The sequence below is a fragment of the Patiria miniata genome, unplaced genomic scaffold, assembly GCF_015706575.1.
Source record: "Patiria miniata isolate m_02_andy unplaced genomic scaffold, ASM1570657v1 HiC_scaffold_4, whole genome shotgun sequence".
Taxonomy (NCBI): domain Eukaryota; kingdom Metazoa; phylum Echinodermata; class Asteroidea; order Valvatida; family Asterinidae; genus Patiria; species Patiria miniata.
Genome location: NW_024037071.1, coordinates 9,833,220 through 9,855,899, shown reverse-complemented (window position 1 = coordinate 9,855,899; position 22,680 = coordinate 9,833,220). Strand labels below are relative to the sequence as shown.

The window sequence follows — 22,680 nt, the reverse complement described above, 5'->3', positions numbered from 1 at the left end:
ATTTTCATCCACTGAGTGAGAATGCAAATCCTGGAGGAATTTTTCACTAAAGATTTTCAGTTCAGTGCGGAGATTAGCAAAGTAAATGTTAATTTTACGACGTACATCAGGCTTCGGTGTATTGCAGTCTGTATTCACATGAACTTTACCAATGTTGTGGTTCCGTAAGTGAGGGGAGATGGATTTTGGGCCTATTTACTGGTCTGCAACCTGTAGGTACCAGACCTGTAAATAGACTCCAGTGATAAATACCCCCACTTCCAAAGATATTTTGGGCCCAATTTCATCCAAATTTCACAGAAATAATTATAAGAATGCAGTCCTGTTCACGGCTTCCACCCTTCGTTTTTTGTTTTTACAAACCCTCAAGTTCATGGCCCACAAAATGCTCGTATGAAGTTCCTTTTGGTGGCAAAACCCATAATAATGTCAAATGAATGGCTGCCAAATTGGATATTTCAAAATGGCCGCCATTGTTTTCCTTAATAACTTGAGCTATGGAAAGCCCATGAAGTTCATTTTGGTGGCAAACCCCATATTTTTGATACAAAGAAATCTAGATGTTAAACTAACAATGACGTACTACCAATGCATGATGGTCATCTTGGATATTTCAAAACTGCCGCCATTTCAGATCTGATGATTTTCCCAGTAACCTGGGCTGAAAAAGTCGTATGCAGGTCATTTTGGTTACAAACCTAATATTTTGACACACAAAATGTGAATAACACACATAATAACTTTCAGTCTCATCACCCGATCGAGTTTCCCAAGAGGTATCTTTAAGACGTGCCAATCTCAGTGATTTTTAAAAAGGCTGGCATATCTTGTTTATTGATTCTGTAGTAATACTATGGTACTGTATTGTTCATGGTACTTTGACCCTACCATGGTATGGGATGGTATGAGTACCATGGTGCCACCATATGGTACTTTTCAAAAGTGGTACAACAATGCTTGTACATCATACAACATTCCATGAATATACATAGCGTGCCGGTTTAATTGTGGCAGTACAAAATTGAAACGACGGTATACAATTACCATATAGTTAGAATGATATTTCCATTATTACTCTGTGTGTACATGTACATGTAGGCCTACATGCAAAGATCATTTCAGGAATAAAATCACACGGGTACCATTGAACTGAGACCCAATGGGATCCCGATCCAGATTTTGGTCACACTTTAGTTACGCCACTGTAGACAATATTATGTGTGATATATTTTCTAATTTCAATATTTATCGACAGGAAGTTCTGGACCCATGTTAGCGCGAGTATACAACTGAAACTGTATTATAATAGGCCTCTTTTGACAAGATCTATCCCGCATCCGAAATTATAATCGTAGGCTTAGGTCCTATCTGGTAAAGCTCTACAGAATGGAATACAGAGAGGCAATTATATGCAGTAGTATAGGGCAGCTAGAGCAGCACGTCTCACATCGGGGCTCTCAAAGCTCAAAGTCAAAATCCAAGCCGGTCCCTTCCATCTTCAATGCGTAGATCTTGTCGAAGAGGGCGCTCTGTGCCACCGTGAAAGTGTTCTTCCAGTTGCCGACTTGGCCTGTTACGGAAAATGAAAATGAAAAATGAAAAGTATTGTTAAATCAATGACAACACACTCCTGGTGATATACTCCGTACAATATTTCATTGCATTGGCTAATAGAGATTTCTTCTTGTCATCCGGTAACGTTTCCGATTCTTGCAGAATCATTAAGAAATCTTCGAAAAGCCGAAGTTCTAGTGGCAGAGTATCATAATACCAATGCTAGGTCGGGAATGTGCACTGAATTTTTCACTTTAGTGTACATGAGGGGGTGCAAAAAATAAGGCAGCACACCTTGTCTAAGATACGGAACCACTCCTCGGTAACGCGTCATGCGTTTCCCCTTCTCCCCACGTTCTTCCTCAATCTGTTGATAAGTCTTCTGCATCCCACCAAAGGTCACGCGCTCCAGGATGTCATCGATGACGTCATCGGGTAGATCCTTCCCGACATGCTGAGCTAATTTGCAAATGGATCCTCTGAGGTCCTGAGCATTAGGAGTAAAACGACGAAGCAAAGTGGCATTTCGTGAAGCGTTTGCCTCATTATTATCCCCTGTGTATAGTATACAAATATTGACTGCTTCGAGTGGTGTAGTAAAACTAGCCTCCCGAGGTGATCCATGAAGCATTCTATTCCTGAGGCGAAGCCGAGGGAAAATAGAATGCTCCATGGATCACCGAGGGAGGACAGTTTTACTACACCACGAGATAAAGCAGTCAATATTTGTTTTGTAACACCTCTCCCACAGATTCTGCTTGATTTTAAGCGATAACTGATTAATTTAATCTGAATACAATAAAAAAGTACTACTATTTGAATACGAAATAAGTTCAAAATTAACTTGCACTTTTTTTTAACTATCCCTTCACGAAATGTTTGAACCCAACTCTGTAGCGCTCGCGCATACAATACGCGCAACGCGCAAAACACACACCCCTATGCATTTTGCACACAGTGCGTATAGTACTTTGGTTGTTACGGGTATAGTACTTTGGTTGCTATGGGTATAGTACTTTTGGCCGTGCACAGCAAGATGTGTTATAGTATACAAATATTGAGTGGCTCAGCGTGGAATGGGAGGAATATTATCGCAAGGTAAAATCTGGACTTTTCCATTTCACGAGGCGAAGCCGAGTGAAATGGAAAAGTCCAGATTTTACCGAGCGATAATATTCCTCCCATTTCACAATTTAAAGCCACTCAATATTTGTTTTATATAACTGACATATAAATCCTTGTCATTTGATATATTTAAACTTTTTTTTTTTCAATACAAAACTGGAGGAAAATGTATTTCTCTCTTCCAAACCTCCCCTTCACGAAAATGTTTGAACCCAACGCTATAGCGCTGGATTTTTGGAACAATACGCGCTACGCGCAACGCTGAACGCGCACGCCAGCATGCATTTGCACACAAATACCGCGTCATGATCCTTACTGTTGAATAGTATTTCCCATTCCCCATGGGCGGATAGTACTTTTTGAGCCGCGGCGTGAATGGGAGCAATAACGAACGTCATGTGATGTGAGTTCCACCAATTAAATGACTAGGATCTGTATGTCAGTTATATAATATACAAATATTGAGTGGCTCAGCGTGGAATGGGAGGAATATTATCGCGAGGTAAAATCTGGACTTTTCCATTTCACGAGGCGAAGCCGAGTGAACTGGAAAAGTCCAGATTTTACCGAGCGATAATATTCCTCCCATTTCACAATTTAAAGCCACTCAATATTTGTTTTATATAACTGACATATAGATCCTTGTCATTTGATATATTTGAACCTTTTTTTTTTCAATACAAACTGAAGGAAAATCTCTCTCTCTCTTCCAAACCACCCCATCACGAAAATGTTTGAACCTAACGCTGTAGCGCTGGCTCTTTGGAACAATACGCGCTACGCGCAACGCTGAACGCGCACACCAGCATGCATTTGCACACAAATACCGCGTCATGATCCTAACTGTTGAATAATATTTCCCATTCCCCATGGGCGAATAGTACTTTTTTGAGCCGTGGCATGAATGGGAGCAATAACGAATGCCACGTGATGTGAGTTCCACGAATCAAATGACTAGGATCTGTATGTCAGTTATATAAAGCCGGTTCAGTGATTCCCGTGTCGGGGTTCAGATCACAGAACCGGCTATTTATATTGTGTAAATTTGCCAGATCGAGGCTGTGCATGCCCAATGGCGGAGTGTGAAAAGAGCGAATTCCTTTCAGCTCCACCGTATAACGCGTAGTGTGGTGATGAATTTAATATTCGTGAAATGAACTCCGTATTTATCGTGCGCGCATTACTAATGGCCAATAATAACAGAGGTCACAGAGGGCGCTCTTTAGTGTGAGCTGCCATTTTTTTAGCTGTTAGTTTTTGTTTTAGTAATCCATTTTTATCTTCGTCCGTGTTTGTCATCCTTGCTTTTAAGCTGATAATCGTGCCTCTTCAATGTGTAGTAAACATTGTTACTGCTTTTTGGCTGGAATTCTGATGTTTTTTAATGGATTCTGCTGTATTGAACTTGTGTCATACTCATCCATACACAATCTTCATGGGCTACAATGTACACAACATGGACACTGTACATGCCGTATCTCTCGTGAGTACATGTGCTGCCTCAACAACATGGACACTATACATGCCGTATCTTTCGTGAGTACATGTGAAGGTGCTTGAAGTTGAACTGTTAATTGTTTTGCGTGCAATAGCTCTGCTGAAAACTGGATTTTGCAAAACTCTATTCTGTACACATGAACTGCAAGCTTGTGTGTGACCATCAACAGTGCACTGTGATAACCACCGGTGATTAGGAAGCAGCCATGTACAACTATACTAAGGAGTTTCTTTTGAACATACGCAATACTAGTGTGCATGTTAGAACGAGGAGTAATTTTGATCCAGCTGTGTGGAAATTAATGAAAGAATTGAAGATAGCAAAAGTCACACGTCGCGGCTGTAGATCGGGCAAAAGCAAACTGAGACAAATAAAAACCCGTATCACAACTCGCTCACATACCTGCATTCATAGAGTCCGTGGAGTTTGCCATGCAAACCTAGCTACATGTAACATATCGAAAGCTGTAACTGAACCAAAAACATGTGTTCTGCCTAGGGTCTACCTATGTAATCCCCGGTCTCTTAACAACAAGTTTGATGAATTTAGTACAATGGTGGAAGACTTAGATGTTGATATTGCTGGTGTTTCAGAGTCATGGTTCACATCGGAAAACCCAGTGGAACATTTTCAGATCCCGAATTACACTCTCATGACAAAGAACCGTACACGGAGACGTGGAGGCGGGGTAGCCATTTATGCTCGCGAGAACCTAGGAGTTCAAGAAGTTGATTCTATTACTGTGCCAAGCCACCTGGAAGTATTGTGGGTGAAAGTTAGACCGCAAAGACTACCGCGTGAAATTTCTGTGCTTTTTTATGCCATTATTTATTCACCACCTAACAGTACCCATGAATGTGAACTTATTGAACACCTACTGGATGGCTTTGACTATATCCGCACCAACTATCCACAGGCTGGTGTGACCTTCTTCGGTGATATTAACCACCTCGATACAAGTCAGATTTGCTCTGGTAATGGGCTATCGCAAGTTGTGAATCAACCTACGAGGAAAGACGCGATCCTTGACAAAATCATCACTAACCTGGATACTTACTACAAGGTTCCTGAAATATGTTCCCCAGTTGGAACAAGTGACCATTCATCAGTTCTTTGGTCTCCTGCCAGCAGACCCCCATCTAACACCAATGCAACACGTTCCCGGGTAGTTCGACCAATGAAAGACTCTGATATCAGAGCGTTTGGAACCTGGATTGTGGGTCATGACTGGACGGAAGTATATGAAAAAACAAGTGCTGTTGACAAATGTGATGCCTTTTATGTCACCTTACAGGCCAGTATAGACAATTATTTCCCTACCAAGACCACGACACTTCATAATACGGACAAACCATGGATGACTAGCTACATCAAAAGTCTTATTCGAAAGCGTCAACGGGTTTTCCACCATGGTCATCGTACGCGCAAATGGAAACGCCTTCGAAACAAGATTCGTCGTGAAATTGCCAAGGCAAAACATGAACATTACAAATCCAGGGTTCAACGACACAAAAAAGCGAATCCAGCAGAGTGGTACAAGCAGATTAAGCTCATGGCCAATTTGAAAAACTCTGAGTCATGTATTCATCCCCCTCCCGGTGTGGATCCCAACGACTTTAAGGCCATGTCCAACAGTATCAACGACACCTTTGCCGCGGTTTCTAAAGATCTTGAAGCCATTGACACTTCTAAACTCCCTGCCTTCCGACCAGATCAGCACCCCAGTCCAACTGTTCAGGACTATGAAGTTTACGACATGCTGAGGAAGACAAAGGTGGGAAAAGCCGGAGGTCCAGATGGTATATCTGCCAGGTTGATCAGAGAGTTCTCATATGAACTTAGTAAACCTCTCGCTAACATCCTCAACCAATCATACCATGAAGGAACAGTTCCACCTCAGTGGAAGAGAGCTGTGGTCATCCCAATTCCCAAATCAAAACCAGCCACTATTGACAAGTTGAGACCAATATCCCTGACTGACCACTTTGCTAAAGTTGCTGAGGGATTCATGGCAAGGTGGTTGTTGCAGGACTTAGAGAAATCAATCGACCCCAATCAATACGGGAATCGCAAAGGAGTCTCTACCACCCATTACCTAGTTAAACTCATGGACACCTTGTTTATGAATTCTGATAAGCCTGGTCATGTTAGCTCTGTCGTTATCACTGATTTCAGTAAGGCCTTTGATTTAGTTGACCACACTGTACTCATGAGAAAATTTATCGCCCTCGATGTCCGACCTTCAGTTGTTACATGGGTTGCCAGTTTTCTCAACGAACGAGAACAGTGTGTTCGCTATCATGGCCAAACCAGCGATTGGATCAGGTTGAAGGGTGGTGTGCCTCAAGGTACACGCATTGGTCCACTTGGTTTTGTCGCTGTGGTTAACGACGCAGCTTCAGACACCTCGCTTACCACCTTGAAATATGTAGACGATTTAACACTGATAGAGACAAGAGCACATAATGCACCATCAGTTATGCAAGGTCATCTTGATGAATTTGAGGAGTGGGCTATGCAAAACCATATGAAACTTAATCCTAAGAAATGTGCCTCCATGAAAGTGTCTTTCGTGAAAAAGAACCTAGACGAGCAACCACTAAAGATTGGTAATGAAACTCTTCAGTCTGTGGCAGATGCCAACATTCTAGGTGTTCACATCAGGGCTGACTTAAAATGGGGTACCCAGATCACAGAAATGCTTAAAAAAGCCAACGGTAGATTGTATCTCCTGAAACTTCTCAAGCGTTTCAACTTGCCTATGGATGATCTTATCACTGTCTTCTCTGGTTTCGTACGTCCTTTAGCAGAGTATGCAGCCCCTGTATGGCATCCTGGGCTCACTGTCATTGAGAGCACTGCATTGGAACGAGTCCAGAGGAGGGCGTGTAAAATCATCTTGGGCAATCAGTTCAAGTCTTACGATGAGGCACTTGAAGTGTGTAAGTTGCCTACTTTGTTTGATAGACGGGAACAGCTTTGTTTGAACTTCTTTAGCTCACTTATCAATTCAGAGCGTTTCAGTAGTTGGGTCCCACCAAAGAAGAGTACCATTCATAGTAAAGTATTAAGGAACTCACAAAAATTAGCCATCCCAAGGTGTAGAACGACCCGCTGTCAGAAAAACCCTCTCCTATACATGGCCAATCTGTGGAACAAGGATGGCTCATAGTTTTTTTGATTTTGTATCCTGACTTGCTACAGCCAGATACTTTTGCATCCTTGATTAATTGATACTCGCTTATTTTCATGCTTTCAACTACATGTACCAGTATCAATATCATTTCAAATAATGTGCAATAGTAATTTTTATTTTCGCTCTCAGAGTGGGCTGGTATAGAGGCAGCATTGGTTGGTCGTGGGAGAGGTCTTTTTGACTAACTTTTTTTTACTAAAGTAGTGTCTCTCTCGTCTGATTGAAGTTGTTTTGGCTAGTTTATTTTGAAAGTGTTCCTTTGGGATGCAGTTTATCAGTTTTAACTATTTTAACTAAGTGATCTTGACACTTGTGCGGACTGGTGTGCTCCGTCCCGGCTTAATTGTCCATGGAATTGATTCCATTCATGGGATGATTGGGTCGGGATGGAGTGCAGTGAGTTTGCGCGGGTGTCGAGACAGCGCTGGTTCGCCTGCGCTTTGGTGCATTTTAGTCTTTTACTTTTCTTAAATGTTTTAAATATATATTGAATGTTATCTCTTCATTTTTTTTTTAAATATTGTAATAATTGTTGCAATTCAGTTTTTTGCTGTGATGACAATTTTTAATAAACCTTTTATGAAATGAATGAATGAATGAATAATAGTGACTATTGCATTCATAGGCCTAATAATCATTATGTCAACAGTGGTGGCATTGAAAGTTACATCTTAACACTTGTTGCGCATCAACTCCTCCACCATGTTATTATACCTGTGTACATTCATAGAGAAAGGACACAATTCTTTTGCAATCGGACACAGAGCGAAAGGATGATGCCAGCTGGGTCAAGAGGTGCACCAAAATAGTCGCGGATGGGCCCACACCCGTTGGCCGACCGCGCAAGACGTGGCAGAGCGCTGCGACGGATGACATGCGACTGATTGGAGTCATAGGCGAGGGACGCGACGGACAGGGCCAAGTTGGAGGAGAGCCATAGGGAGAAAGCAGGCCAACAGGACACGAGAAGTGATTATGAGATTTGATTGATACGACAGCATTGAAACAGTGACAGTGTCAGTGATAATGACAAGCAGCCGACGACGATGCACCACTCGGCTTCTGATTCTTGACATCAATGCAGACGTATATAGTCCGTGTTTGATCAAATGAAGTCTCACTTATACGTACCTTGTGGAGATCTTCGTACTTTACAAACAGAAAATTCTCCTTGTCCCGCTGGTTCCAATAGCTGAGCACGTGCTCAAACCAACATCCCATTACCACTGGAGGTACATTTATAGGAACAAACAAACAAACGACGGAAGTCAACAATGAACAGTGAAAGTGATGAGGGCAAATACAGTGATTTACATATTGATTAAATTATCAGCCGAAGTTTTTCTTTAAAACCGTTGATTTGAAAGAAAACTTACTTTTCCCGTGGCAAAATGCCCAGAACACCTCATCAAAATGCCAATGTGATGCCATGTTGAATAAAGAAACGAGCATATCCTTTGGGTTTCGGGCCACGTACACCACCTTAAAAAAAAGAATCCGCCCCGAAGCAAGTGTTCACAAATGTACATGTATACCGCATACATTTACACATACACATTACACATTACGGACCGACAGTCACTTACCATCAGAAATGCTAAGCGTTAGTATAGGATATATAGGGGATGTATGCGCCAATGTGGCAGACAAAAACTTTGATGTGAAATGCACATCGCACATTGTGGACCAAAAGAAGTAATCTTGTTTGCTTTTGTAAGTTTTCATAATGTTAAGGGATGAGCTAAGACTTGTCGAAAAACAAATTTTAAATGTCAGAATCGTGCGGGCGCCATGCTCTCCCCATTCAATGCATTAAGGTCAGCTGACGGCTATTGACCAATAAACAGCCTCCATTTTGTTTGTCACGAAGAGGGTGTCATCGGTCGTCAGGCATAAAATTTGAATATTTAAACAATGGGCTAAAAAAAAAGGATAAATCTCATGCGTGGGGCGGGGAGCTGAGAGTTTTGTTTGCCTTTTTATTTTTTATCTCCTTTTCTTAATTATTTTTATGACTTAACTGACCAGTAAATATCATACTTTACCTTTGCTTGCTTAGTTAAGATCTGAGGAGGTCGAAAACTCTCCAAGCAGTGGCTTAAGATGCACCGTGGCGATGCCATGGCTGCGTACATCTTGTACCCGGGGGTCACACTCTCAAGTTGAGATGGGTCTTCTGCCATCGTCATCTCCAAAACGTTGGTCATGAAAGAACGGTTGAAATCGCCCTTCCCATCGTGAAGGATATAATGCAGTATTTCACTCATCCAGTGTGTGCCTGTTATTGAATAAAACAAGCTTTAATAACAGAGATTGGTAGCTCACCAATTAACAACAAGAACAACCAGAACAACAAGAACAACAAGAACAACCAGAGCAGCAGCAGCAGCAGCAGCAGCAGCAGCAAACAAGTCCTGTGTACAATTCCGAATAGGACTTGGTAATTTTAATTAAAAATAAAAAATAATAAAAAAGGTACCATATTTGTGTACCCAACTATATGACCCCGAACTTGACCCCGATGCTTACAAACCTTATATAACAGTAATCTTGCTTGGGGGCAATGCCTTTGTTTCGGTTTGGGTAATGCATGGTGTGATTTAACCTTTGGTGATTTAAATGACAAAAGATGCTCCCTAAGATGGCCGCTGCGCATGAAGTCACCTTCGCTCTAATAAGAAATATGTAAGAGTTACATCAGCATACCTTACGTTTTTATTTAAATTAAGTCACGGCACATCCTAATGGCAAGTAAACCGAGGGTTAGTGGACAGTGAAACCAGTCAGCCGGTGTTTTATCAACCGTTCAATTTTGGGAATTGGGTTGCACTTCTATAACATTTCTTCTACTGCCAAGTAATTTGAACTTGCTTGTCAAATACCTTAATTCACTCCAGAGCAATGTTATTTTTAAGCTCTTACAGGAGCTTTTATAGGTGTCACTTGGTAGTCGGTCGGTCGGTCAGTCGGTCTTTCTGTCTATCTGTCCCCGAAACATTGACCGAAAATAATTGACTAATGGAACAAACTGCCATGTCGTGGTCATAAAATGCACTCTTGAAGAAGGTTTTCGGAACAGCGGTTTTGTTTCGATCGATGCGCATGCGCGTTTATTTTGCATTATGTCTCTTCCCGAAAATTGACCAAAATAAGCCCCATAAGTTTCCCACCAAATATAACTACCGATTTGAAATTTTCAAAATAAATCTAAGACTTAACACAAGTTATTTGTAACAATTCAGACCGATGTTTATGAAAAAAATTGTAAATGGAGGCAAAATATATATGTGCAGTAATGTTATTGTCCAGTGGTATTTTGTGCAGTGGTGTATCCAGAAGGAGGAAATGTCCCCAAAATTTACCCAAAAGTATGGTGTTCCATAATGTACCACCGGCGTCGCATTTTTCGCCAGAGCTTGTTGTGCACTCGCATTTGTTGTTTTTTTCTGCATGCGCGTCAAAAAGACAAAGGACCTGATCGGTGATACAGGTCTTTTGTGCTAAAGGGAATATACATTAGCAAACATCGAAAAATAAAACTACCAAGTTTTTTTTTTAAATACCTTACTAGGATGTTGGTAAATGACAGTCTCAAGCATCTTGTTTTGACATGGCACCTGGTGTGAAATCATTTTCAAGAAAATGGTATTTTTGTATACATTTCCAACGGTGGTCGGCCGACCAGCGTTGGAAAAACCTAACTATTTTTCAACCACTGCTTCAAATTTACCATTTTTTGTCCAGATTTTGTTTGCTATTGGTCATATGTTCATAAACATGTGCAGGCCAGTTAGACTGGTTCCCTTGTCTTACAATTTTCCATCATCTATAAATTGATCCATTTTAGCTTTTTGTGGAGTCAGGGAACCAGACTACTTGAACATTTTAGTTTTTCTTGGTTTTTCCAACCTTTTTGAACACAAAACTTCAAAAATGCAAGTGTAACAATATTTGATCTATTATACTAACCCCTCAAAAATAGTTCATTTCTGAAATTATAGCAAAAGCCAATTATGTACATTCGCTATTTCTGATAGAGGAAAAAGAATGCCACGAAAACATCCTCATCGCTTGAACTGAAGCTGAATTCATGGTCGTGAACTTAACTGCCTGTTTTCCGTAACTTCGGTGTACATTTAAACCATAACATTTCTGCACTGCAAATGGCATCTTTTAGTGAGGTACCTTAGTGAAAAAATCGTGACGCAGTGGACAAAAGCACCATTTTTTCACCAAAGCATCTCCATGGTATACATTTTCGAAAAAAAGACGGACGCAAAAAATTGGATGGGAAGGGCATGTATGACGTCATTATGACGTCATCAGCTAATTATTACATGAAAAAATATAAATTGATAATACTCTTCAGAACTACAAGCATTACAACAACAAATGTGGTATCAAATTAAAGGGGACAGCAAGCTCTTTCATTTGAGTGGTATGTTATGGGGATGGAATATAGTTAAAGGTGATTTTGTGGGTCAAACAGACCCCTTTTGGGGGTCAAAAGACATGTTTTTAGGCTAAAATCATGGATTTAGGGTAGTCACATTGACACCTTGTTTTAACATGCAAACAGTATGTTGTTTTTAAGTTCGAGAGAAAAGTTCAAATTCTATGCCAAAAGAGTTTTTGTAATTGATTATTAGTATCATAAATATGTTTAAACTTGTTCCAAAGATAAGCGGAAAAGTGAGGCATCTTATAGCGAGCTACATTAGTAACAAAAATGTTATTAGGATCGTTACATGGTATTTAAAAGCACCATTTTTGTCACCAAAGCTTTGCCAATGTGTTACGATCAAAAATAGGGTAGGATGCAAAAAATCGGATGACAGGAAGGGTACTTTATGACGTAATAATGACGTCACAATATACTACCGAGCTCGTACAGTAATTAATTGTAGAACATAAGGTCGTGAAGCGTTGTGATGAGATTCCAAGTAATTAATTTGACATTTTGAGGGTCAGGGAATTGAAGAGTGATATAATCAGTGACATTTAAGTAACAATAAGCTGATTTGCTGTTGCAGTGACGTCACTATTTTCAAATTTTCTTGAAAAATCTAAGCATTTTTGATTATGGACAAAAGTGCTACAATGACGGTATTTGTCACGCAGAAAATAAATTGTGTGAAATTGTGCGGTTCCCTGAATTTGGTCTTTACCACATCCATTTGTTTTGATCATCTACTATAGCTGGAAGACGTAACCTTCTTATATGTGTTGTATATTACGGGTAATGAGGTATGGGTAAGGAGCCAGACAGAAAGGAACGTGGTAGCCTGAAATAGATTAACAGAGTGGCCGGAAATGGTGATGGTATGTCCTTTAACAATGTATTACAAACGGGGGCCGCCCGATAGTCCGAAGGTCCAATAGTCCGTAGGTTCTTTAGTCCGAAGGTTCGATAGTTCAAATGCACAAAACTTCCATCAGAGGGGGTTCGTTGGTCCGAAAATGAAATAAGGTTCGTTAATCCGAACATTTGATGCAATAGTCCGAAGGTATATTAATCCGAAGGTTCATTAGTCTCAAGGTTTATTTCTCCGAAGGTTCGATAGTCCCAATCGGTGATGTAGTGCCTTGATGCTGGGCCTTGGCCTTGGCCTCGAGGCTTGAGGGCAAAAGTCTTGGCCTTGTCTACTGCGCAGGTGAAAAGTGGAAGCCAAGCATAGCCACAAGGTATGCATGGTACCATTAAAGATAACTTTGTTTTATGAGGTTTTGGAAAGAATGCATGCGAAATGTTAAATGCCGTCATGTAGCATGGACAGGGTAACCAATAACACACATCAATCTGCATGGAATTGAAAACTTGCGGTACTTTATCTGAAAGGAAAAGAGGACCTAATTTTAGCATAGTTAATGCTTTGCAAGTTGCTATCGATTTGTTGCTTCTACAATGTACATGATATTTTTCATATGTGAAGCTTGCTGACTGAAAAATGTACCTACTTCAACAGTTACGAGTTTCAAATTTGATAATATGATGAACCTTGCTTTTCAGTGTGGAACAGACCTTGCCAGCTTTATCCAGAGGAGGGACGAGGAATGCAGCAAGACGGGAGTAACTCTCAAGACATACCATGGACCATTTCTTCAGTTCTTTAATGAGGTGACAGTGGCAAAGCTGTTTCGAGATAACCGTTTATGGTATTAAAGTTTTAAAATAACATATTTAAGGTTTTCTAAAAATTTGGGAAGTTCATTTTTCACAATAAACTGATACAAAATATTTTTTTTTTGTGAAAAGTGACGCAATAACATTTGGAAAGAAACTAAACCTTTTTCAACAGCTTGTGCTCATCTAGTAAATAATTATCTGAAGTTGCTTCCTTTCAAAATGAATCAGAACAATTTATACCAAGTTTTGAAAAATCTACTTTCAAGATTAGGCAATTGTTAATAAGATTTATAATGAATTACAAGACAATTCAGCAAGTCTATCTGTAAAATTGGCAATTTGAAGAAATCAATGCTGAACTTAAAGTACAAATCTTGAATATCATCCAACTTCTATTGGGGAGAACCACAAGATGGGTTCAAACTCAAAGTTAAAATTGATTGAATCTGAGGGAGAGGGTGACGATATTACGGAAACTAAAATATAACATCCACTTATTAAGCAATGATGTCATTTGATGCAGGCCAGGTCGGTTGTTTTTGTTTGTCTTTTGTTTACAACACAGCGCCAATTCAATCTGCAACAGCAGCGATGCTCCAGATGCTTGCATCTGTTTAAAATTCAAAATTGTAATGTTTTTTTATATCAAATTTCCACTCTAAGTCAGAGAGCAATGATATTTCATCTTTAAGAATCAATTCAACTCTTAAACTCTCAACTTTATTATAATTTCAAAATGTGAATTCATGCGCTGTGTCCATTGTAAATTTACGTACTGATATTCTTTGAAATAAAACCTACATGCAGAGGATGAACCCCAGCAATTATGTTGGTCTATTAAATCTTTTTAACCTGTAAACTAATTAAACCACTTGGCAACTTTAACCAATAAGATTGGTCTCTCCAAACAATGTAATTGGTCAAACATAACCAATAATATTGGTCATTCCAACCAATGTTCTTGGTCAAATTTAACCAATAATATTGGTCATTCCAACCAATACAATTGGTTATCTTTAACTAATAAGATTGGTCATTCCAACCAATATAATTGGTTATCTTTAACCAATATATTGGTTGTTTTGACCAATATGTGATGGTTAGTACTCTAACCCATGTCGGTTGGTTGAAAAATTAACCAATCAAGACTGGTTATGGATTGGTTGAAAAGGTCACCAATCTTGATTGGTTAAAAAACAACCAAGACATGTTGGTTAGTATTCTGACTAATATAGATAGGTTGAAAAGCAAACCATTTCAGATGGGTTATTTTAACCAATAGATTGGTTGGACACAAATCTACCAACCACATTGGTTGAATTTGACCAATATATTGGTTATTTCAACCAATCTGTTTTTAGAGTGTAGACACATGGATTACAAGATACGAGAACTGTTCGATTGCCTCATTGATGTTCTCCGAAGTCACCGTGTTAAAATTAGAAAAAGTTTTAACTATAGAAGGTTGTGAATCTTTTCTTTCAAAACTGAGGGAGGAATTATTGCAGTCATATTTATTTTATCGTCAATGTAAAATTGTGTCATATTTCATTTTGTTCCCGGGTATTTTCTTGTTGTTTCTTTAGAGTGTGTATTTAATGTGAGTGTAGACCTATGTATGTCAACTAGGTTGTTTGTTTTTATGGTTTACATATTTCTCTCTGGGGAATGGGATTGCTTTTGTTTCTCGGTTTTGTTTTGTTTTGTTTGTAATAATCTTTTTAGCCCGTTTGTCATTCATTCCCGTTATTGAGTCTGGTTGTTTGTTTTGTTTGTTTGTTTGTTTGTTTGTTTGTTGGGGTGTTGGGGTGTTTGTTTGTTTGTTCGTTGGGTTGTAAGAGTATTTACTTATTAGTTCGTTTTTATATTTTTGTATCTGTCTGGTTTGTCTAATGTTTCACCCTATGATTTTTTTGCTGAGTCTTGTCTCATCTCCCAGTCTTGTCTCGTCTCGTCATGTCTCGTCATGTCTCGTCATGTCTCGTCTCGTGTGGTTTCGTATGATTTGTACAATTTACTTTTCAATAGTACTTTAATTTTTATGAATGGAATTTTAAATCTCTGTTATTGGCAGGGGTTTAGATAATCGTCTGGTGACAATTTGTTTTTTTACTTTTACATATCCGTGGCAGCCTGTCCAACTTTAGCTTTTATTTTATGTTTTAAGATTTAAAATAAAATAATTGAATCAAATAAATCAAATAAAGTTTCTTCAAGTCTTTATTACGCTAGAGATTTCCAGATCGCAATACATAAAGAGAAGCAGCCCGAATAGGCGCGACCTAATCCGGCCAAATTATGATTTAGTTTATCTGTAATAATAAAGAATTTTGGCCCCTGCACTTGAGGGTCTGTATTTGTAGAAGTGAAGGGTCCATGTCCCTGAATTTGGATTTCTGAACAAAACATTTGAATGGAATCTATATTGATATGGAGTGGAAGGAATCTGTTTGTTTTTTGTTTTTTCAAAATGGCGATGGGGTGATCATCGTTGGAGGGAAAAATCACCCAAAAAGTCATAGGTCAACCCCCCCCCCCAAAAAAAAAAAGATTTCCAAAAAGGTAAAGAGGATTAATTCAGCTTTAATTCAGCTTTAATTCAGATTAATGTTCCCCGATTTGTTTAAATTGGGGTATTTATCTGCACCCTTAAATGGAGTGCTGTAAATTCAGGGATCGCATCAACAACTGCTTTCACACAGTCGTGTTTGTGTACCATACTTTCCCACACATAATCTTTTCATCTGGAAGGCTCATGTCACAGGAATGTCCCATTAAATTGTTTAGAAATATGTTGAAAATAACATCTTCATGGATTCCCAGCACAACTCCTCACAATAAGCCCAGTGTTAACAATATTTCTCGCTGTGGGTCTGAAAATGAAAATTGTCGGTTTGTGTATTATGAATATGATCAAGTGAAATTATTTATGCAGTATTTTGCGCATTTCCCTCAAAATTGCAAATTGTAATATTGTACATTTTTATCAATTTGCTAGAATATGTGATACCTCATCAACAAGTATCTTTTAACGAAATTCAATCAGAATATTTATCAATTTTAAAAAAATATTTTAGTTGTTTTGTTACGTGTTGGTGTCCCTGCCACACTGTACGATGGTGTAGCCGTGCGTTATGCACGTGGATTGTATACTTTCGTTTTGACGGGGACTTTACTGAATAGAGTCTGGTGACTGTACATAGAAATTTCTTTGAATAAAAGTCGAATCGTTCATTCATGTGCACTTGTTATGCAAAGCAGGGGCAGTGGTTCAAGGATATCTATTTCGACTTGCAGAGAGTGTGCAAGAACGCGACTTGAATGATTTTATGTGTTCACAATACAACGACGCTGTTTAGTTATTTCACTGTGTGACACAGTGAGAAATTTTGGAATCATAATGGCGTCAGCGATACTTGCTGGGGAGCTCTTGCGTACGACTTTCTGTACTTTGGTACTGTTGTCTCCATGACAATTGTGTGTACGGTAACCCGATGTACCCAGATATTTAAAGACGAAATTGCCGACTTCAAACTTGTTAGTGCCATATTTGGCAACTATATGTGCGTTATTAGTTTAATTAAACAAATGAACAGGTTAATTAAACACAGTACCATTGAAGGTACCTAAAAGTAAACATAACAGCATAGAAGACCGACAGACGAACATAAAATGTTACAAAATAAACATATTTGTCAGGATAATTTTTTAGGGCGTTACCGGCAAGTTAACACAAACTTGGTGTCAAATAGATAATGGGAGTTACTTTTCTTTGACTTTTCATTCAAGTTTACATAAACTGTAACTGTATGACCTGCAGTGGTGTAGCCACAGGGGGCGAGGGGTGGGTGGGGGCATGAAACCTTGTCGCCCCCAGCCGCTCCCCCCCCCCCCCCACTGAGATTTTGAGTTTCTAAAAAAAAATTCATTGATCTACATGACCCCCCCCCCCCCCAATGAAATGTTCCATCCCCCCAGCGCCCAGAAAAACTACGTTGTCCACAAAAAGGTTTAAATTGTAACGCCGGAGAAGTATATGCTCAATTCCTGGCTAATGTTGAAAGGTTTAGGGCAATAAATGCATTGCCAGTTGATGTAGAATACGGAGCCGAAGGGACAGTAGAAACTTTTGTGGAAAATAATGCCTCGTGGCATCATTCCTGAGGTAATCATTTATGAGATAATCATGACGTACCGGTAAAACATTGCATTTTAACGAATCATTGATCACAACAGGGGATAGGAGCGAGGGTCAAATGTACATGTACATACATGTTTAATTTATTACAAATTAGGAAACATCCCTCTTTTTATCAAACTATTTGTATTTAACTCTTTTAAAGATAGTCTAAGAACAAAATTGGCAACTGCACTGATTTCCTTGATCTCAGAAATGTATATTAAATGTAAAAAAAACGATCCATGGCTTATTCCTAACTAATATTTCAATTTTAATGTATAAGTGTGTAATAATTAGCCGATGACGTCATAATGATGTCATAAATAACCCTTCCCATCATCAATATTTTTGCATCCTACTTTTTTTTCGAAAAAGTAAACAATGGAGATGCTTTGGTGTGAAAATGGTGCTTTTGTCCACCCGTGTCACGATTATATCACTAAGGTACCTCACTTTTCCGCTTATCTTTGGAACACTAAACATTTAAGATACTAATAATCAATTACAAAAACTCTTTAAGCATAGAATTTGAGCCTTTCTCTCTGACTTAAAAACAACATCTCACAATACCACATACTGTTTGCATGTTAAAACAAGGTGTCAATGTGACTACCCTAAATCCATGATTTTAGCCTAAAAACATGTCTTTTGACCCCCAAAAGGGGTCTGTTTGACCCACAAAATCACCCTTAACTATATTCCATCCCCATGACATACCACTCAAATGAAAGAGCTTGCTGTCCCCTTTAATTTGATACCACATTTGTTGTTGTAATGCTTGTAGTTCTGAAAAGTATTATCAATTTATATTTTTTCATGTAATAATTAGCTGATGACGTCATAATGACGTCATACATGACCTTTCCATAGTTCAATTTTTTGCGTCCGCCTTTTTTTCGAAAAGGTATACCATGGAGATGCTTTGGTGAAAAAATGGTGCTTTTGTCCACTGTGTAACGATCCTTAGCATTTTTGTTACTAATGTACCTCACTATTTGGAGTGTGTCGGACTAGGGACAGGTGGCCATAGTGTAGGCTATCAAGCCTTACCTGATCTTGGGTAGGTGAAGACGTACACGTCGTCATCGCGCACTTCAAAAGTCCTCAGAGCTTCCAGATTGGACTGCGGAATGAAACCCGGGAATTTTCTCCCATTTACGACATGGCAGCCCATCTGCTTGTCGGTAGCAGCCAACTCCTCCTCCAGTTGTTGGAGTGTTTTCCCGTTGACCAAGTCCGGCATCAACGCCTGGATTTGTTCGGTAATGCTCATGGTGGATTATGTTCAATGCGAGGAACACTGGTACGAGCGATTTGGCTGTGTTTAACTTTCAAGTCTGCGTGTTGAACAACAAGTCAACTGCAGCTCAAGGCCGGGTGACTTGTAAAGATTTGACCCTGAACGTAAAAGGCCGCGGCTTGTCATGTGTGCCTTTATGAAGTGCAGTAGCCTACATTGTTCCCGTCACGTCATTTTGAAGGCTATTTATGCGATATGTTAAAGTGAGCCTGCAGTGAGAGCACCATGTGCGTCAAGTAACACATGGCACGCTGAGAGACGGGATATGTTCGTGTGTATGCCATACGTCTGATGTTGTTATACGAGCGGGACCGCCGCTCACACGAAATAATTAGACATAAGACATAAGACAACTTTATTAATCTCCAGATGAAGAAATTACAATGCTCGCAAAGCTTATAAAAAGGGACGAACACTGAATACAAAATACATTAGTTAAAATATTTCCAAATACCAGATAAAAACATTGCACGTGAAAGAGAAGCCTGTACATGTCACCCACTGTCTAGTCATAATAGTATACAGCAGATTGGTGATAAGATTGTTCAGTTTGATGATCAATTGGGCCTGAAATTTGGCACAGTCAGAGTATATGTCATGTCACGGGAAAGATATTTGGCTATCTAGGTAGGGCCATCGATTTCAGATTTGTCCTTTGAAGAAAATATCATGAATAACAAGCAATTTTCCAAATATTAAAAACAAGCTGATTTACCCGATCATAGATCGGGTAGGGCGTATTTGTGTTGGGGTTGAAAGTGTGGGGAGTTACATGTAAATGGGGGATTTAGTTGAGAAGACATGTAGCTATAGAAAAGCAATTTACGGTGACGCGATCTGAGGCAATTTCTGACCACGTACGATAGTAAAACAAAAGATCATCTTTTAAACATCATTTTCGAGTTTGGAGTCATTGAATCAGCTGTTCTGAGCAAAAGAATATTATAGTAGGCTACAATTTTTATTCGGGGAAGAAAAAGTGGGGGTAGGGAACCAAACGATATTGCCCGCTTTAAAATGTTGGGGTGGGGGTCCCCCGTCCCCCACCGATTGACGCCGCGCCCATGATAATTATGTACCATGGCATGTATAACTGTCTGTAAATGTTCCCGTTGGTCTGTTAAATTGCATTTTGTGAGGCAGTCGCGTTTGTTAATGTGGGAAAACTGAGTTGAAAGACTTACCGCATAGTACACAGGCGAAGGCTGATTGTACTGTTTTGACAATAAATCATAATGGAATAAAACGTGAAGGTGGCATTTGCAATAAAAAATGTTGAGTGTGTTATCATAAAATTACATAGTCTGAATCATGGAGGAAGGTCATTATGAAGGTACAGTATTGGACTCTTCAACAAACGTAAACTTGAACTTCTTACAATTTGCGAGACCTGCGAGGAAAAAGTCGATTTAACTATTTTATTCAAGTTGGCATGGTTCAACCATAATATAAGCAAGGCCAAACAGCCAACAACCGCCAATATTATTATTTATGCACTCTTCGTTATTCCAACCCAACATAGTTCAAAGATCACAATATTTGAAGCAATGCATCGATCCCTCGTTGATTTACCCGATCATAGATCGGGTAGGGCGTAGAGTTGGGGATGAAAATGTGGGGAGATGAATGTAACTGGGGGATTTAGTTGAGAAGACATGCAGTTATAGAAAAGCAATTTCTGTGGTGCGATCTGAGGCAATTTCTGACCACTAACAATCATGTACCATGGCAACAGTCTGTAAATGTTCCCGTTCTGTTAAATTGGCATTTTGTGAGGCAGGGCATTTGTGGGAAAACGTACTTGAAAGGCTTGCCGTAGTACACAGGCGAAGGCTGATTAAGAAGGTCATAATTAAGTTTCAGTATATTGGACTCTTCAACAAACGTAAACTTGAACGTCTTACAATTTGCGAGACCGTCTGCGAGGAACTTGTCGAGTCAACTGTTATTCAACTTGGGGCAACCATCTATATAAGAGCAAATTTTACTCGGCCTCCGAGAAATGTTTGCTCCTGAAACGATCTGAGACCGCGGTCTTTCGCGACGCCAAAATCGCTCCACGTCCGTGGAAAAATGTGGAGGGTGTCTTCCGCCGGATCGGACACATTTTCGTTGATTTTTTGTGTGACTGCGTTTAAGATCGCGATGTTTGAAGCAATGCATCGATCCTTCGTTGATCCCAGACAGGCCCCCGAAATTATAAAGCAACACTGTGGCGGGCAGCGAACTCACAACGCTCAGCCTTGGTGGAAGCATGGAGCTGTATTAACACACGATGGAAGCAACAGAGCACTATACACGTCACTCACATGCTTGTGCTTCAAATCATGCAAATAGCGAGCACCGTAGACCCAACCTCGTTTCCAGGGTGCGGAGCAGGCTGCAGTACGCGTTGCCATCGACAGTTTTGCATAGCCCGGAAATACTACGCAGTGTAGACTTTCGATTGGTCAGACCGCGCAAGGCATACTTAATGTGTAGTCCTTCTGAGTATTCGTTGCACACGGCGCAGGGGCGGCAAGCGAAGCATATGAAAGAATAGGGGCACTTGGTGGCCACGCACCATGGAGAAAAAATATTTTACCAAGGTCACCCCATAACACAATTTGGTGAACGCTTTTGCAGAACGGCTGAGTAGAACACGTAAACGGAACCCCTACGTTGACCTCGCTGACCTCGCACAGTCTAGACACGCAGAGAAGCCAGCACAGGGGGCGGCCAGGCAGTCAACGTGAAAGCGCACACGACGGCAAATTCCTGCGAAAAACGCAGTCACGAAAAATCGACGAAAAGGATCGCCGGTCCGTACGGGAAAATCAGGACGACCCGAAGTGTCCGACCCGGCGGAAGACACCCTCCGCATTTTTCCACGGACGTGGAGCGATTTTCGCGCAGCGGGTGCCCGCGGTCTCGGATCCTTTCAGGAGCAAACATCGTCTCGGGGGCGAGTAAACTTCTCTCTTATATATATAGATGGCGGCCATTGCATGTTATTCTATGATTTTTTTCAAAGGACAAATCTGCAATGGCCCTATAGCCAAATATCTTTCTCACGACACAAGAGTTATTACAGATCATTATTACTGAAGAGTTATTACAGATCACCAAAATAGTATTTGATACTTGAAAGTTGAATATACAACATTTTCAACAAAGTTACAAAATAATGTCCACATATGTGTTTTTACCATGTGTTGGTGGCGTTATGAGGACTTTTTTGGAAAAATATGTTGCCAACCACGGCTTCAATTTATGCGCTTACGGCAGCTCATACACAATGGCGCCAATGTTTACAAACAAAAGAAAGGCCTTATTCTGCGAACCATCGTTATTAGAGGGCGCCTCTCCAAATGAACTGCTACCATCCACGTAGTCTGGTTCCCAGACCAAAAGATTCCGACTATTCCTGATGATCGGAATCTTAGGTCAGGTAGCCTCCGGTAATACAATGTATTACAATTTACGTCACGTGACTAAAACGGGAGGAATTCCTCCTTTTTCCGAAAATGTCCGAAGTTTGCCGAATTCATTTCATCGACAATCGGATAGTGTCCGAGTTTTTCCAAGTATAATATACGTTTTATTAACTGCTAATTGCTTATTAAAAACTTAAAAAAAACTAGTTGATAATTAATATCCATTGCTTTAGAAAACTTGAAATTCAACGACGATTTTGCACTCGGATCGTATACGAGGGGCG

The 22,680-nt window shown here is 39.9% G+C and overlaps 1 protein-coding gene across 1 annotated transcript; it reads right to left on the bottom strand.

The window, feature by feature from the left end:
* Positions 1-762: 762 nt before the first annotated feature.
* On the bottom strand, positions 763-19,221 carry LOC119740023 (sulfotransferase family cytosolic 1B member 1-like). Its single transcript, XM_038215215.1, has 6 exons — positions 18,731-19,221; positions 9,419-9,651; positions 8,750-8,855; positions 8,505-8,599; positions 1,849-2,041; positions 763-1,570 (listed from the first exon to the last, which is right to left on the bottom strand). The coding sequence occupies exons 1-6, from the start codon at positions 18,951-18,953 to the stop codon at positions 1,458-1,460; spliced, it is 963 nt and encodes a 320-aa protein (XP_038071143.1). The 5' UTR covers positions 18,954-19,221; the 3' UTR covers positions 763-1,457.
* Positions 19,222-22,680: the final 3,459 nt, after the last annotated feature.